The sequence below is a fragment of the Canis lupus genome, chromosome 1 (genome assembly GCF_048164855.1).
Source record: "Canis lupus baileyi chromosome 1, mCanLup2.hap1, whole genome shotgun sequence".
Lineage (NCBI taxonomy): Eukaryota > Metazoa > Chordata > Mammalia > Carnivora > Canidae > Canis > Canis lupus.
In genome coordinates this window covers 89,391,282-89,409,955 of record NC_132838.1, presented here as the reverse complement: position 1 = coordinate 89,409,955, position 18,674 = coordinate 89,391,282, and the positions used below count along the sequence as shown (strand labels likewise).

The window sequence follows — 18,674 nt, the reverse complement described above, 5'->3', positions numbered from 1 at the left end:
AGAGACTTTGCCAATGTGATTAAAGATCCTGAGATGGGAAAAGTGTCTTGAATTTTTTTAGGTTGTCTCAATGAAATCACAGGGTCTAAAAATATATATATATATAGTTTTTTTAATACTCAGGCAGTAGATAACTTTATCCTTATGTTCCTTCATAGATCACGGAGTCACACCAAATTCAAACCCACAGGGAAGCTAAGAAGTGTTTACATTAAATGTGTCCTTCCTAAAAATTCTTAACAGTATGCCAGTCTGTCCTCAAGCAGTAAAATCTGATTATGCACAGAGTTTTGGTCAGAGGAAGACAGAAGATTAGGGTCAGACAAAAAGAAGTGATTTCAGAAGCAGAGGACAAAGAGATACCTTGGAAGGTGCCACATGCCTGGCATTGAAGGTAGAGGACAGGGTGGTGAGCCGAGAAGTGCAGGCAGCCTCTAGAAGCCAGAAAAGGCAAGGAAACAGATGCTCCCTTGGAGCCTTCACAGAGGAAGCCAGCTCTTCCAACACCTTGAACTTTAGGACTCTGACCACCAGAGCTGCAAGATAATAAGTTGTGTGATTTTCAGCCAGTCAGTTCATGATCCTTTCTTACAGCAGCCATAGGCAGCTAATCCAGTGACTCTCACACATGTAATGATTTAAGATTTGAGCGTTGGATGAGGACTACTGTAATTTCTTAAATGGAGAATGTATTATTAGATATGTGTGCTTTTTAAACAAAACACTGTCAAACGTTGATTTTAATAATAGAAGATGGTATCTTTACAAAAGGACCACAATGTTGTCTGTGGGCTTAGCTGTTTGACTTTTTTCTCTTTCCATATGTGCAGTTCTGTAACTAGTCCCACTTGCCAGGCAGGGTCTACTATATATGTTCTTGATAATTATCTATTAAATTATGGACTAGCTCTTGTTAAAAATCCAACTCTTGAGAATCAAGATCACATTTGTGTAGGCAAAGTGCTTCTTACACCGTAAGTCATCTTCTACCCCTAGGGATGCAGCCTGGCTCACTTGCAGAAAGAGGACTCAAGATGGTAGACTCATTTGTAACATATATGTTTATAGATTCTAGCTTGTTCTTTTGGCAAGTTAACGTGTGGTCATTGGGGCTTCTGGAGAAATCATTTTCTGTTGCCATTCTCTTCCTTCTCTGCTAGAGACATAGTGGGGTGGGCGTAGCAGAGGAGGCAGCCAGCCTCGGCCTGGAGAAGTGAAACAGATGGCAGGGTGAGCCATGGATCTTCATGGAGCTTTGCTTAGATAGCTCTGCTGGAAGGGTCACCAGATAAGGCTGCATTATAAATTATTCCGCTCATCTGAACCGTAAGAGAAATTTGGTTAGCTTCCTTGGGTGAATCGAATTTAAAGTGACCTATCCCTTACATTAATGTGTACCTTAAATATTCAAATTTGTTATGTAAATTAGTCAAGCAACAGCTTTCTTGTTTCTGTGGTAGAGCTAAGCACCGTTGTTTTGTTCTCCAATATAAATAGCGGCTGGAAAGTCATAGGAAGTTTCTTACAAGGTCGAAAACAATTCTTTGTGAAGCCATGGTGGTTTCCTACTGTTTGCTACTGTTCTCATTATCCAGGGCGCACAATTGGATATGCTGTTAAATTATTTACTAGAATTTTCAACACCGGAATAAAAGGATTTTTTGCTTGGTTTGGGCTTTTTGGGTCTTTTTAATGATAGCTGTTGTGGGTCAATATTCAGTCTCTCAGCCAGAAGTACTCAATTTTGGGGTATTCATGAGGTCCCTCACCATCTGGAACTGCCTCCTTCCTGGCCAGTGTGGGCACTGCATGCTCCCAGGCTGTGGCATAATTCTTGGTACTTTTATTCATGATGATAGTAATTATCATATATGTTTGGATGGGAAAAACATTAGTGTTATCTGCGGTATTTTTCCCTTTCTTTTTTTGAAGTGAATCGTCTAAAGCAAATCTTCCTTGGCATTATATATCTCCAAGTTGTAATTTGAATGTCACAGCTGCTGGTCGGGGATTGGTTACAGGAACAAGAAACTGCTCTATCTTAGGAAGAAAGGGATTTAATACAGGGAGTTAGATGCTTACAGAGTCCATGAAAAGACTCTGGACTGGACATCAGGAAATCACCCCTGGATGACACCACCAAACTGGCCACCAGCAGCCCTGCAGCCTTGGCCACAATCAAGCAGGTGCCCTGACAATGAACCACAAGCCAACAAAAAGCATTTTGGTGACCCCAGAATGTTTTGTTTTGCTTTTAATATTTTATTTATTTATTCATGAGAGACACACAGAGAGAGAGAGGCAGAGACAGAGGCAGAAGGAAAAGCAGGCTCCCTACAGGGAGCCCGATGCAGGACTCAATCCCAGGACCGCAGGATCACACCCTGAGCCAAGAAGGCAAGCGCTCAACCTCTGAGCCACCCAGGTGTCCCAACCCCAGAATGTTTTTTAAATAAGCTATAATTTAAAAATCAAGCAGTTTCACTAAAATACCCAGGTCCTTTTGAAAAATCACTAGTTTGGGCCCCACTTAGCTTAGCATTTACCAGCTGGAGGGGAGAAGCACAGGCCCTTTGAGTCACCACCTTCTGCTTTGTTCACCTGAGATGTTGCCTACCTGCCCCCCTGGACATTTCTGATTTTAGCCTGGAGATAGAAGAGAAGCCAAAGACATGCCTCTGATCATACCCAGTGCCTTAGGGCAATCATAAGGAAAAGATGCTAAAAAGGCACAGAGGTGCTCAAAAGAAATTAATAGCCTGTGAACTCCTGGGAATCAGTATCCCTACCTGCCCCACCATGCCCAACCCTAGTTGTTCGACAGGGAAGCCTTACCAGCAAACTGAAAAAAAAAATTGTCATACTTTCCATCATTTTTTTTCCCTTTAGAGCCTTCCTAGACCCATGTGAAGTCTCTGGAGATGATAAACAAACATTATTCTAAATCTCTTCCAGCCTACTATGTTTTAAAACCTAATCCAAATAGCCTGGAAAGAGAATAAGTTGAATATTGATGTTATAATTCACATGTTAGGTTTTTCTGTCTTTGAATCTTTGTTCTGTTAAGGCGGGGTGGCCTGTTTTTTCCATTCCATTCCATTCCATTCCAACTCTAAGCTCTACATCCCTGCCCTTAAATCAGCCATAAATACTTCCATTAGTGGTCGTCATTCTGTCAGTCTTTTTAAAATCCTTCACTCTGAAAGGTGTCGGTTAGTGCTGGGATGTCTCCATACCTAAATTATATATTGCAGTGGGAAAACTGCTGTCTCTGAATTATTCCCCTTTTTGAGGGATTATTCTTTGTCACTGCAAAGACTCTGATAGCAATCTGTTCTTTTCAATTTTTTTAGTATATTCCAAAAATTGAGTAAAGCAAAAAATAGCATTTTTAAAGTGTATATTGGGGCACCTGAGGGGCTCAGATGGTTGAGCGTCTGCCTTCGGTTCAGGTCATGATCTCAGGGTTCTGGGATCAAGCCCCACATCGGGCTCCCTGCTCAGCAGAGGGGTCTGCTTTTCGCTCTGCCTCTGCCTCTTCCCCTTCTCCTTCTTTCTCTCTCTCAAATAAATACATAAAATCCTTTAAAAAATAAAGTATATTTTTAACCTGATGACCAGGCGTACCTGTTTTCATGAACTTCCACTGTGCAGATCAGTGTTAGAGCACGCAGCTCGTAGGAGTGGAGAAAATGTGTTGTGGGTCTGTCCTTCCCAATCAGATGGTACAATTTAAATTCTGAGTTTTTGATCCTTGAATTCTTCTTTCCCTGTAAGAGCTCTGTTCTTTTAGAGAAGGCATACATTGAGCTCTAAGAAATGCAATGGCCAGTGTGTTTTTTCTCAAAATTAAGAAGAATCTAAAGCAGAAATCCACTACACTCATGAATATTAATTTCCCTCATGATTTCCTGCACCATTGATCACAAAGCTGGTGCTCTGATCATGCATAAGTATTGAGAATCCTACTGCATCCCAACTTACGTAGAGCTTCCCTGTCAAACTTGCCTTTACCTTCATTGCTGCCCTGGCCGGTCTCATGTTTTACTGGTGACTGTTTCGAATAGGTGGCTCACCCTGGGGGCATTTGGAGTGTTCTAAGAAAGGCCATTGTATCAGAGGAGACACTGCTGGTCATTTGCACGTAGAGGGATAGCTTGCAAAGTCTCCCGGAGTGATGAGTCCAGTGTCATAGATCTCAGAGGCTGACCCAGGGGATCTGACTGTTGTTTTGTGTACTTTTCTTCCTGCTGTTAGAGTCTCATAAACCCAGGAGAGGGGTGGAGCCGAGGTGGAATGACCCGTTACCTTACAGACTTGTCTAAGAGACAAGGAAAGGGAAACGCAAAGACACGTGCATTCTGTGACACGTTGCCACAAGGTCACATGGTGCACCAGTAGGATTTAACTGGAACACGCGCTCTGGGGCGCAAGCCTCACATTCTCTCCACTGTTAACATCCTTTCACTAACAGCCTCTTGTCCTTCTGTCTTGTCCTTGCTGTGTGCGCTGTGCAGGATTGATGGACCCGGTTTTCCTAACATGAATTATGGCTCATAACTGAGCGACTTTTTTGCTGCTTAATAACTAAAGTATTTCTGTTAGACAAAGTGGTGGGTTCATATGAATGCCTGCCCCATGACGTTTGTTCAAAGTCATTGGCTAAGGTTGCTTATTCAGAACATCATGGCAGGGTGCCTTGGCGATGCATTCTGTTGAGCATCCAACTCTTGGTTTCAGCTCAGGTCATGATCTCAGGATCATGGGATCAAGCCCCACATCGGGCTCTGCGCTCTGCATGGAGTCTGCTTGAAATTCTCTCTCTCCTTCTCCTTCTGCCCCTCCCCTCCTTCTCAAATAAATAAATAAATAATCGCTTTTTATAAAAGAACATCATGGCTATGGGAACTCTTTTATCATAGCAGTGTTTGTACTTCAAACCATCAAAATCATCTGATAATATTACTAACTATAATAATAGCTAATTCTTGGGCCTTACTAAGGTTCCCTGTTAAGTTCTTTATATGCATCAAAGTGATTTCATTCTCCCAGCCACCCTGTAAGGTCGTCATCATGTTTATTATCTCCAGTTTATAGATGAGGCATGTTCACAACATCAAGTCATTTTCCCGAGGTCAAGTGGCAGCCAAGTGGAGCCATGGTTTCCATGCATAGCATGGATACTGAGCACGAGGCACCAGCCACCCTCACCCATGCTGTCCCGTTTCAGATCACGTGCCCTTGAGACGATGATGCTTTTCATGGAAATTCAGTAACACCCACATGAGGTCTACTCTCCCTCATCCATTTTGCCTTTTCTTTCTCCATGTGATTGTAAGTGAGGATTTTTGCTTCTCAAGATGTTAGAGCCCCAGTGTTCAAACACTAAAAATATGACATACTGACTGAAATCCACAAGCGACCTGAAATAGCTCCTTCCTCAAGTTTTTATTTCCAGCCGTTCAAGTAGACACCACATCTTTACATGACTATAGAGGAGAGACTTTTGTTAAATACATTTCTTCTTGATTTAGACAATCCTATATCTTCCGTGGAAAAGGTAAGGTTAAGAAAGGACATTTGTTACAAGATGAGGGGGAAAGGAGGTGGGTGGCCAGAACTTTCTAGTAATTCCAGATCCTTACTCATAACCTCAAGGGAGGGACAGCATCTGCCTCTGGCATCTGCTGTGCACATGGCAGCTGCCTGCTGATGCAGGATATCATTCTGAGCCCTCCTGTGAGTGCTGGATATTGAATCTGACTCCTCCAGACTCTTTGTGCTTCTATGGTCCTTAGTCTGGTTACTTCTACCTTGCAGACAGACCATTACCACCACCATTCATTACCTCCAGCCAGGCCTTTGTCTTGCATGTTCATTATAAACCACCAGTGAGGGCACCCCTTCTAGCTCTCTAATGTTGTTAGGCAAGCAGGCTCCCTGCGGGAACCCCAATGCGGGACTCCATCCCGGGACTCCATCCCGGGACTCAGGGATCACAACCTGACCTAAAGGCAGACGCTCAACCACTGAGCCACCCAGGCGTCCCTGAAATGTGGATTGTTTTACTGCTTCTCCAAATGATTGTTACAAAGATTAGTTGAGAAAGTAATGGGGAAGCACGTATATTACCTCCCTGGTACCTAGCAAGCACCATCAAAGTATTTGTTAAAATAATCCAGCGATTCCATACTCAACACCTTGCAGCTTCCCATAAGTTCCACCATAAGGGGCAGGACTTCATTGTTTTTTTCAAAACGCCATCCTGGAATGTTTTATTAGTGAGCATCCAGTCAAGGAAACAGAAAACACACTTGGAATTTCAAACAGAATTTAGTAAAGAGAATTCGTTACCAACTGTAGCTGGACACGTAAAAAGGCGATGCTCTAGAAACCCAGGTAAATGACTGTGGGCAGCAGCTCTGGGCATTCGCCCTGCCACCTTACGGAACCTAGACTCGTGAAGGAGGCCCCACCTGAGGACCTGCTGGCACCTTATGAGAAGGGACATCGGAGGAGGACATCACCTAAATTGCTGGGCCAGCAGCAGAGACACAGCTGCCTTCAGAGACACTACCCTCAGAAAGAAGAAAGAAAAAAAATGAGAAAGAGGTGGACCAAAGGCTTCTCCCCTCCTACCCCCTCCTCTCTGGCCAGAGCAGCCTGAGGGACGTAGTGTGCTGACTCCATCTCAGCATCGCAAGGTAAAGTGAATCAGGTTGTAAATAACAGCCAAAGTACATAGGGCAAAAACGAGAAAGATGCAAGACCTCTTAAAAAAAAGGGATCGGGGATCCCTGGGTGGCGCAGCGGTTTGGCGCCTGCCTTTGGCCCAGGGCGCGATCCTGGAGACCCGGGATCGAGTCCCACGTCGGGCTCCCTGCATGGAACCTGCTTCTCTCTCTGCCCCCCCCCTCTCTGTGTGTGACTATCATAAATAAATAAAAATTTATTTAAAAAAAAAAGGAAAAAAAAAAAGGGATCGCTGAGATCAAAACTTGACAAAGGTGGAGTGTGCGTGCTGGAATGGGAGTGGATGTAGACTCTACACAGTAGAAGGAATCACAGAGCCACTTTATTACTGTGCCAAAATAATAGTAGAATGAATAGCTTGTGAATGTGAAAAAAAATAAAATTTTAAAATTATCTGTATAATTGGAGACTCTAGTATTTACCCACAAGTCTGTCTGATGGTCAGTAACATTTTCCCTGGTACTGCACTGGAGTGGATGCTGGTTACAAACATGCCTAGAAAAGGTCTCCACGAATTGCAGGCACATGGGATAGATAAAAGGGTTCTTCAACTCAAGAATTCCCCAAGCAGGTTAGTAAGCCTGGGGAGTCTGGGTGAGACCTCCTCTGACAGAGCAGCAGATACATTTTGGAGGCAGAAAGCCTTTTTATTTTATTGCCAACAATACCCCACCTGCCCCGTCTCATCAACTGAATATAACTCGATCCAGAGCAGACACGCATGAGGGGCTGGTGGATATGGTGTCCCTACCTTTTATTAAAAAAAAAAAACAAAACAAAGAAAAGGATTTAGCACAAAAAAAAAAAAAAAAAAAAAAAAGAAAAGGATTTAGTTAACCTCTCCCCAATATCAGGAAACTAGGTCACCAAGCAAATGATGATACATGTTTGGGGAAGAAGAATACTCCTCAGGATCCTGAAGCAAAAAATCTGCCTCATTACCCAGCCTCCCAAGAGAAGATCTCTTTTTTGGGAATTAGGACCATTTCAGGCCTGCTGGGATGACAGGTGAACCTAAGAGTGGTGTCACATCCCTTCCCAGTTGTGACTGAAGCACCTGCAGAGAAAATTGGAGCTTGATAGAAGCTTCATAATATGCCTGTTGGTTTAGCTTCCCCCCTTCGCCCCAAACCCAGCAAAGAAAAAAAAAGGATTTACATCACATAATCTGCACCTGGATTTTACTAGATGCCTTTTTTTTCCCCTTTTGACAAATTGTAGAATTGCTTCTGAAGTGATTAGCTTTTCAAATGATCCTACGTAGATTTTGGCATGGGCAGGAAATTGAAGTGAATTTCTCAAATATCTGACATTTTATGAGGAATAATTTAGGATTCAGCATTAATTCAGAGAACACATTTTTTCCCTCCATCTTTTATTCATTTATTCATAAATTCGACAAATACTTGTTGAGCCCCAAACATGCCAGACATTGTGCTAGGGGCAGATGTGATTCCTCTCCCCCAGGAGATCACAGTCTAAAGAGGAGACGTGCTGGGTGCCTGCGTGGCTCAGTCGGTTGAGTGTCTGACTCTTGGTTTCAGCTCAGGTCATGGTCTCAGGATCTTGGGATAGAGCCCCACATACTTTGTGAGAAATCTGCTGGAGATTCTCTCTCTCTACCTCTCCTTTTGCCCCTTCCCGCTGCTCATGCACACACTCTCTCTCAAATAAATAAAATCTTAAAAAAGTAAAGGGAAAGTGCTGAGTATTTAGTTTTTTGTTGTTTGTTTTTTTTTTACTCAGGTGTAATTCACAGGTAGCATTTTTTTTATTGCAAATGTACAACCTAATGATCTGATGATTATGCATGTTGCAAAACAGTCAGCACGGTAAGTTGAGGTACCATCCCTCTCCATACAAAGGTACCCCCCAATATTTTTGTGTGGTGAGGACTTTTAAGATTTACTCTGTTGGCAACTTTCATGTTTACACCGCAGTATTATTGACATGCTGTGAACATGATGTAACATTACATTCCCCCTCGTGTGACTTACTCATTTTATAACCTCTCCACCTCAGTCACCCATTTCACCCACCCCTCAACTCCACTCCTCCCAGCAACCACCATTGTATTCTCTGCTTGAGTTTTGTGGGTTCGTTTTCTTTTGTTGTTGGTTTTTTTTAAGATTTTATTTATTTGACACAGAGAGAGCATGAGAGAGCAGAAGCAGGTGGAGCAACAAGTAGAGGGAGAGGGAAAAGCAGGTTCCTCACCGAGCAGGGAGCCCAATGAAGGGCTCAATCCCAGGACATCAGGATCATAACCTCATAACCCCGAGTTCATTTTGTTTCTGTTTAGATTCCACACACAAATGAGACCATCCAGTATTTGTGTTTCTGACTTTATTTCATCACTTTGACATAATACCCTCAAGGTCCATCCGTGTTGGATTTCATTTTTTTTATGGCTAATACATTTTTTGATGAAGTGGTACACGGTAATATTTCTAGGTGACTTTTGTGCATAAAGATTTTTCATGGAAAAAAAAAAAGATTTTTCATGGATCCAATTTATGGACAAGTCATATTGAAAAAAAAGTGGCAGAATGTTCGCCAACCAATGGATATCCTAACTTACCTTTTATCCATTTTCTGCCTCTTAATTCTGACACCAAAAAACTACATCTCTGTTTCTCTTGACTTCAGCCACTCGTGCTACATCTCTGGGAGAATGATTTGCCAGTGATAGAGGCATCTCCATGACCTTTCCAGGCCCATGCCCTCCTGCATGAAACCTCTAGAGGGATACCTGTCCATGTGTGACCATTCTCTACATCTAGGCTTCAGCATGCTCTTCAGGAAATTCTTATGCAGGACACCTGGGTGGCTCAGTGGTTGAGAAGCCGCCTTCAGGTCAGGTCGTGATCCCGGGGTACTGGGATCAAGTCCCACATCAGGCTCCCCACAAGGTGCCTGCTTCTCCCTCTGCCTATGTCTCTGCCTCTCTCTCTGTGGCTCTCATGAATAAATAAATAAAATTATTTTTTATTTTTTTATTTTTTTATTTTTTTATTATCGGCTTGCAACCTAGTGGTGCGTTGAAGCTTTGCTTCCAAACTGAAATTCTTATGCACACTCGAATTTAAGAAAAAAAGTTCTTTGGAGATACCCCTCTGCCTCCATCTTCCTCAAGGAATAAAGCAATTTCTTTGCTTTGTGGTTCATCAGAAACACAGATAGGCTTATTCAAGGAATTAAGAGAACCTAACTAATTCCTAAAATGCAAAACCATACCAATAATGGAGGGGGGGTTCCGATTACAGTGGAACAGGACCTCAGTTTCTTGCTCCCACCTCCAACCTCCCTGGACATAGCTTAAGCACAGCTCTCTTGCCTCAAAGCTATTCAGTAACACCTCTGGAGAATTCTCCAGCCTCTGCAAACCTGCTGCCTAGCTCATCCCCTCTGACCATAGACCAAACTTATTCTGCTCAGCACCTGTTCTTGACTTCCCTCAGTCTACAGTGATCTTTGACTCAGCAGCCAAGCAAAGTCATTCTCTTTAAGATCCTATGGGCTTCCTGACTCTCTCACTCTGCCTAGAGGTCATTTTGGTCCTTCTCAGCCCCTGGAAATTGCCCTCTCCAGCCATCTGATTTGTCCCCATCACACTCCACTTCTGCTCTGATGAAGCCAGTCTTGTGCACATTGGTCTGTCACCCTCGATCCCTCCTGCCCAAGTGGCCACACACAGGGCAGCACACAGACTTGTCCACACCTCTTAGCTGCCTTCAGCTGCCATGGTCTATCTTTGAGGTTCCCCCTCTGCATTCGCATTTGCCTTCTGAGCCGTCCCTCCCCTACCCATGGGTCCTCTGGTGCCAGGTTCTGCCAGAATCCCAAGTTTAATTTCTTCTCCTATATACCTGAAATCTACACAAAGTGTAACAAATATAATTTCTGCCAAGGCAGGATGAGGAGCGGGTCCTTTGACCAATCCTCTGTGATCTGTGGGATTCCGCTCACAATAGCCGGCTCTGTCTCCCTGTAATTTAGATGACTTGGGTGTCTTCGAGGGAACAGTTCCACCTGGAAGTCCACAGCCCCAAACTGGCTCCTGAGCACTTGCTAATTTTCAGAGAAACTGACAGGCCCCACCCCCCACGAGTGTGCTAAATGCATCTACCCAGCCAGCCCTTCGCTCTTAGCTCATTGTGGTTGTGGGTGTGGGAGGGGGTGGGGATTAGGTAATTGTAATAATGAGGGAATTAGGAGGCAGTGATAAAATCTCAAGTCAGAATAACATTAACCTAAAATGTAATTATTTAATAGCCTGCTTTCAAGGATAAAGTAATAAAGATGAAATCTATAATGATGTAAAGGGCCTCATTATTTTTCTGGCCAGCCATATTAAAAATTAGTGTGTGAAGGGTCACAGAAGAACTTACTTAGGGCCAGACTTGAACTTGCGAAGGGCCAGACTTGTTTTCTCAACACAGGCCCTGGCTGAAGTGGAAATGTCATCCTGGCAGCCTCTTGGCGGGCTCAGCTAGGATTTCTCCTCCTTCTCTTCTATTGTTCCTCAGCACCATGGAAGAGTACTTCTGTGTATTGAAGCACTTCCTCTGAGAAGAGTTGTTTTATCTTTTATTTATACACAAGCGCATCTGGGTCGGTGCCCTAATAACTCTCACTGCTGTGACTGTTCATTCCTTTTGTCATCCCTGAGCTGTGACAGGAGAGAAGACAGGAGTGCCAAGGCCAAGCCAACGTGTACCTTTTCCCTGCCCACTCTCCCGGAGCTTCAACAGTTGTAGCAGCAAAACGCACGCAGAAAGAGTTTGGGGGACCTCGGGGTCCATTTGGCACCGCGTCATCCAGCCCTTTTATTCTTAATTGTTTTGTTTCAAAATTCTATGCACCAAGTTGAACAAAGAGTTGGATAAAGTTTCTTAGGAAAAAGAGGAAGTCCTAATACACCTCCCTTTACACCTTCCCATCCCTAGATGCAACCACCTTCACCTCTTTTAGCTGATTCCTTTGGCACTTAATTCCATATCTCTACATGGCACGCTAATATTTTTTCCCACCACATACACACACACTTCCCACCCCATGTCCCACTCCCATTTCCAGTATAGTTACGTCATGCTTGTGCTTTGATCTATCTTGAATGTTCTAGTAGGACTGTGTGAATACTGTTTGCTTTCCTTCTCTGTATGACTCTTTGTTTTCCTTGTAATAAACACCACCTCATTCTTCTGTTTGCTTAGCTTTCCATGTATTTGTCCTTAATGGAAGCCCAGACACTGTACCATTTGTCTTAATTGCTTTTCCAACTATTCAGTTGCATCAGGTTCTGTTAATTTCCTTGTCTTATAGAAGTTTCCCCAAAAAACCTTCTTAACCTTCTCCAGTCTGGACTAATTGCCCTGTAGGGCCTAAGGCACATATGTTATGTTGGAGTCTTTCATTTCCCCATTCTGAGGATCCTAACCACCTCTTGTCTATATCAGATCCCCTATTTCTCATATCCTACCTACATTTTCCTTTTTTTTTTTTTTTTTTTTTTGCTAATCACCTCATTTGGGGAGAGCACATCCTCCAGTATCTTTCTAAGGAAAGGATTTATGAGGGAGAGTATTCCAGGCCCCACATGGTTAAGCAAGTCTTTTTTTTGTTTTTCGTTTTTTAAAGATTTATTTATTTATGATAGACACACAGAGGGGGTGGGGCGCGGCAGAGACACAGGCAGAGGGAGAAGCAGGCTCCATGCCGGGAGCCCGACGTGGGACTCGATCTTGGGGCTCCAGGATCGCGCCCTGGGCCAAAGGCAGGCGCCAAACCGCTGAGCCACCCAGGGATCCCCGGTTAAGCAAGTCTTTATTCTAACCCTGACACTTGATGGGTTAGCAGATCTAGAACTCTATATTGTAAATTTCTGTTTTCAAATTATAAAGGCTTTGCTCCATTATCTTCTAGTTTCCAGTTGCTGTTGAGAAATCCAGTGCAGTTCTGATTCCTGATCATCTGTATGTGGCCTATGTTTTTCCCTAGGAGCTTACAATCTCTTCAGTTCCCCCTTTTGTCTTGATATTTTATGATCATATGCCTTGGGAGAGGTCTGTTTTCAGCCATCATGTTGACTACTCAGAGACTTTTTTTTTTTTTTTAAATATTACTTATTTGACAGAGACAAAGAGAGAAAGCACAAGCAAGGGCAGGGGCAGAGGGAGGAGCTGAGGGAGAGGGAGAAGCAGACTCCCGACTGAGCAGGGAGCCCAAAGTGGGACTCAATCGCAGGAACCTGAGATCATGACCTGAGCTGAAGGCACTTAACAAATTGAGCCACCCAGATGCCCCCAGAGGGACTTTTTAATCTGCAAACTCATGCTTTTGAGTTTGGGGAAATATTCTTTTTACATTTCCTCCCCTCTCTTTTCTTATTTTTGAAGCTCCTTTTATGCATATAGGATCTCCTGCATTTGTCCTCCTGTTTTCTTTCTTTTCTTTCTTCATTTCTACCTGTTTATTTTCCTGTCCTATGGTCAGAGAGAGTTCCTCCATTTTTCTCCTAATCCTCCCACTGAGATTCTCCTTTCTGCTGTCGTGTTCTCTAAGAATTCTTTGTTCGCTGAGGTTGCCTTTTGTAGCCATCTTTCCTTATTTCACACTTGTAATTTCTTTTCTCTGTGAGGCTCTCAGAACTGTGGGGTTTTGGGGTTTTGCTCTGATTTTTGTCTTTTCTCCCTTTTTGTTCTCAAGTTTATATGGGGTGCCGCCTTCTGTTCTGGTCCATATCCTTCATGTCAGAGGTCTTCCTCAGATTTCCACAAATCCTTGCTTGTTGCTCAACCATGAGTTTGAATGGGAGAATGCAGAGTTGCCTGGAAGCTTAAACGTCTGAACCAGGCTCATTAACCCAGCTTTATAATCTGGCTGGACTCTCCAAGAGTGGCACCGATATTAGTATTTGCCAGTCTTTGCTGTTGAGCTGGTCATCTTCCCCAGTGGAAGATCTTCCAGTTTCTTGCTCGGAAGGGAAAGGCCTGGCTGTCAGCCTGCTGGGACCTGGGGCAGGGAAGAGGACTGGGTGTCTCAGCATCTAATAGGCACACATTCATTTCATTGCTCTCTTTCTCTGCCATTGGTATCCTTGGGTCTAGATAGCCTCTGTTCTATAACTTCATCAGAGGAGGGGAGTAAAAGGTCTAATCTTTTGCCCCAGTGGGGCATTGTATCTGCCCGGTTATGTGTCTCTTTGCTTCCTCACAGGTGGCTTCACATTCAGTTCTTTTTTTTTTTTTTTTTTTTAAGATTTTATATATTCATGAGAGACACAGAGAGAGAGAGACAAGACATAGGTAGAGGGAGAAGCAGGCTCCCTGCTCAGTGGAGAGTCTGCTTCTCCCTCTGTCTCTGCAACCCCTTACCCATCCCACCCCACCCACACTGCCCTACTTGTACGTTCTCTCTCTCTCTCTCTCAAATGAACAAATGAAATCTTTTTTTTTTTTTAAAGAAAAGTCTATGGAAAAAAATGAACTGAATCACATCTTCAGTATCAGAGTATGTTTAGTTAGATGTGGAAAGCAAATTTCAAGGACTCAGGTGTGATTACCAGGGTGAGAGGGAGAGAGAAATAGGGAAACAGAGAGAGAGAGAAGAGGGAGGGTGAGGGTGAGAAGGGGAAGACAGGGGAGGGCAGGCAAGAGAAATATAAGTAAAGACCAGGTAGAGCTGTTTCACTAAAAATCTAGCCCAAGTAGTATTGCTCTGGGGCCCCTCTAACAGCAAGGCTGCAGTCCCCCATGTGCCACAGGGCTCCAGCACCTGTGGGCTCCAGACCCAGCAGGGGAGCCTGGGGCAGATGGGGTCCCACTGAAGGAGGCTGGTCAGTGACCAATCTCGGTGGGTAAGATCTGATGATAACACCCAGGAGATGGCTCTGGGGACCTACAGCTATATCTGGGGGGTCCCTGAGAGGGTCTTGGCATCTACCTCAGCAGGCAGAGCAGACACTCATGAAATGTAGGCATTTGACTGTAATTCCATTCGTTCCCACATGTTGGTGGCAAGGCTGAAGAGGCACACAAGTTAAAAACACAACGTAACTTAGTCCAGCCACTGCTGTCTTGCCAGCACCTTCCATCAGCCCCTCCCTGACGTGGTGCTTGTGTGCGGAACATAAAGGCGCTGGGCAGACCCCAGATGGTTCCCAGTTTCCAATCTCATGAGAACATACCAGTCAAAGCAAAAATACAAAGAACTCTTTGCAGAATAGCTTCTTTAACACATTCGCCCCCCGCCAGGAATAGATTCATGATGGACTGATGGTTTTGCCTATCCTGAAAGGGGCCACCCTGCATAAGGAGCCAGACGTGTGGGTCCTACTTCCAGTACTGCCATTTAGTTACCTCCTCTGGATCCTTACTCCACGAGTCTCGGGGCCACTCTGCCTTTGCAGACAAAGAAGCAAAGGCAGCTCAAACAAATCCCTTCTGACTGTACAGTCACCTGCAGTGCCTCTCAAACTATAACAGAGGGTGGTTAAAAGAAGACCTAACCCTTTAAAAGGGGTAGAAGATAGGGGGTTGGCTAACCTCTACATCTGCATTTTGGAGCCTGGGAAGCACATGGACAGGTAGTAGGTAAAAGAGAAAAAAAAACAAAGAACTGAATCTGGGGGCACCCAGTGCTGGCTGTGATGCCCACAGCCGAGGAGGGAAGAGCTAAAGACAAAAAGCTGCACATCCCCCATAGCACTGCTCATTTCTTTGGTATAAGAAACACTCAGAAAATGTATCTTCATTTCCCAAATGCACCATTTGGGGTGCTTCAGCATGGTTGAACTAAGAAGGGTGCCCAAAAAGAGAAATGCTATTTTATTAGAAAGGCTGATTCCGAGAAAGTGTGTTGATCGCATATTTCTAGCCATGTTCGTACCAGGAATGAGTACCTTGAACTTTCCAAGCACAGGCAGGTACATTGAGCTTGTCACCTGACACTCTGTGACAGCAGAGTTTCTCAGCTGGCTCTCACTGGTCACTCCATCCCATGTGTCACCCTGGGGTTGAGGCAGATTGAAAATTCATGTCCTTGTCTCGGTGACATAAAAACAGCTGTCAGTACACAATGGGCTCCCACGAAAGCACTCTCATTGTGATGTCCGGAGAGCTAGGGCGCAGGAGATTTTTGTTAAAGAACACACAACTCTCAGACGCAAGCAGAGCTCAGCACCTCTTTGCCAAGACGAGAAGGTGAGTCACCTGAGCACCAGTGAAATAATTACCTGAATTCCGGGGAAGGGTGAGAGCTTTATATTTTTAGAGCACTTACTGAATAATATTTAGAAAGTCTCTTACTCTTTCATTTTAGAAGACTTTTTTGGAAAGCTGAAGAGTTACGGGTATTTATTAATTCACAATTTTTACAGCTTGTGTTAAAGATCACAATCCAGAGAGCACATTGTGAATGTCTACTCTGTGCCATGGAGTCAGCCATGCACTTTATAGATATCATTTTATTCAGTGCATCTGTCAACCGTATCAGGTAGACACCGATGGAGTTAGTGAAAGGGACTAGAAACATACATGACAGGGACATCGAAAAGTTAATTAGTAGGGCGACTGGCTGGCTCAGTCAGTAGGGCATGCGATTCTTAATCGTGGGATTGAGTTCAAGCCCCATGTTGGATGTAGAGATTGCTTAAAAATAGAATATTTAAGAAAATAGTTATTAAAAGAAGTCAATTATTGTCAAGGCCATTGTGCACTCAAATCAAAAACATAATAACTTGGCCCCTAACATGAACTTCTAGATACTAATAAAATTATTTTCCTCTAAAAATTTTTTCTCCTAAAAATTTTCCTCTAAATTCTTCAACCATTATGAATATATTCTCAAATGCATCATTTGACAGCATTCCTATTTTGAGATCTCATGAAATGTGACCTTAGTTAATTAGGAAATGGCCCCCATAACTAACAAAAAAAAAGAACACAACAGCAAATTGTCGAGTCCTTGGAATCATATACAATTCAGGCTTAGATCCGTGTTTCTTGCATATTTATATGTTGCTAGAAAATGTATAATAGCTTATGACATCTCATCACTTTGCAATGAGAAGCGGAAGTGAGCCTGGTATTAGAAATGCTTTCAGCCTAAGGAACAGAAAACCTGTTGGTAAGCATAGCTTAGGCTAGAACTTTCCAACATATATGGGGAAGCCCACACATGAGCCACAAAAAGGTGTGCGGAGATATTTATCCCCTAAGTCTTCAGGATGGTGATGGTAACCTGGGGCAGCTGAAGCCCTTAGCGTTCTTCACCTCAGGTGCCAGCAATCTCCTCCAGTATTCCCAGAGGACAATGCAACAATTAGCACGTCCTCTGAGTGTCAAGACACACACACACACACACACACACACAAAAAAAAAAAAAAAAAAAAAAAACATTGGGTGGCACTGGTTTAAAATATAATAAAGATATTTGCTCTCCTTCTACTCTGCCATCCTCCACTTTTTGTTTTTGCTTGTCATAATTTGTTGCCCCATGGTTACAGAGTGGCTGCCATAGCTCAGACATCATGTCCTCACTCCAGCAGAAAGAGGAAAGAAAAAAAAGTGTTTCTCCCCTTCAGATGCTCAGATCTTTTATCGAGCAAGTTGAGGGCCTGGGAAGGAGTTGCCCAGCTGCGACCCAGCAGGATCCTCTAATGCTCATGGCCAGAAGGGCACCACATGACCCCCTCTCCTGCAAAGACGCCTACCTGCCCCCAGACTACTGATCTCCACCTACTACCTAAACTCAAAATTTGGGGTTCTGTTAGCAAAAATAAGGAGGTATGGCAATTGTGCAGATAACAGTGATTCTGACAAACACAGCCTGTAAGAAAAACGCCAGGATTTTTTTTTAATGAAACAAATATTCTGCTTCTCATTTAAACTGTTTCACTAAAATACCCCCCACAGGATCATTTACCCCCAAAACTAAAAGCCTCTGTGGAAGTGAGTTTGAAACAGAACATCCTACAGAGAAGAGAAAGGTTTGTGCAGATCTTAGTCCAAGAAACATAAGGTTTCTCAATATTTTTATTCTAAGACAGCAGAGCAGCATTTGTGATTTGGTAGCTTTGAGTTACAGAATTAGGTATGACTTTTTTAACATTTTTTTCCTGTTCAGTTGACTAATTTTTTCATTATGGATTACATTTGCATTAATATTTTTAATTATTCTTCAAATCTGATGACTCTTTGGAATGTCATGTGACATATCCCAAAAAATGGGCAACAGAACTCATTTTCTTTCATTTCTTAAATGCTGAAATGAAAGTCATCATGAGGGATGCCTGGGTAGCTCAATGGTTGAGCATCTGCCTTTGGCTCAGGGCGTGACCAGGGTCCTGGGATCGAGTCCCACATAAGGCTCCCTTCAGGAAGCCTACTTCTCCCTCTGCCTATGTCTCTGATTCTCTCTCTTTGTCTCTTACAAATAAATAAATAAATAAAATCTTTTAAAAAAAAAAGATAAAGTCATCATGATACCATCGTGTCACACCACAAATTTTAAAGGATTACCTTTTCTTTATTCAATACTTGGTTGATAAAGTCATCATGATACCATCGTGTCACACCACAAATTTTAAAGGATTACCTTTTCTTTATTCAATACTTGGTTGATAAAGTCATCATGATACCATCGTGTCACACCACAAATTTTAAAGGATTACCTTTTCTTTATTCAATACTTGGTTCAAGTATTAACTGTTGATATTTGGAGGTATTTTTTCTCATTCCTCAGAATTGACAAAGCAGAGTTTTGCTCCTTCTATGAGAAATTCCGGCACTGAGGTGAGAAACAAAACTTTTGCTTACTTGATCATTTTTATATGGTTGGTTCATAATATTTTCAGTATTGAGTTAGAAGAAAAAAAGAGTAAGAAGTCCAGAGGCCCAGCATCTCTCCTTCATAACTTG

The 18,674-nt window shown here is 43.2% G+C and overlaps 1 protein-coding gene across 6 annotated transcripts in view; it reads left to right on the top strand.

The window, feature by feature from the left end:
* Nucleotides 1-18,674, top strand: part of PIP5K1B (phosphatidylinositol-4-phosphate 5-kinase type 1 beta) — a 299,006-nt gene that overhangs the window by 228,018 nt on the left and 52,314 nt on the right. The window contains exon 14 of one of the 6 annotated variants that reach the window (XM_072838963.1): nt 159-7,578. The exons of the other annotated variants lie outside the window; for them this stretch is intronic. Within the exon in view, the coding sequence (XP_072695064.1) occupies nt 159-240 (82 nt within the window). The 3' untranslated portion in view covers nt 241-7,578. Of the gene's footprint in view, nt 1-158; nt 7,579-18,674 lie in introns of those variants that run through there. 6 annotated transcript variants of the gene reach the window in all.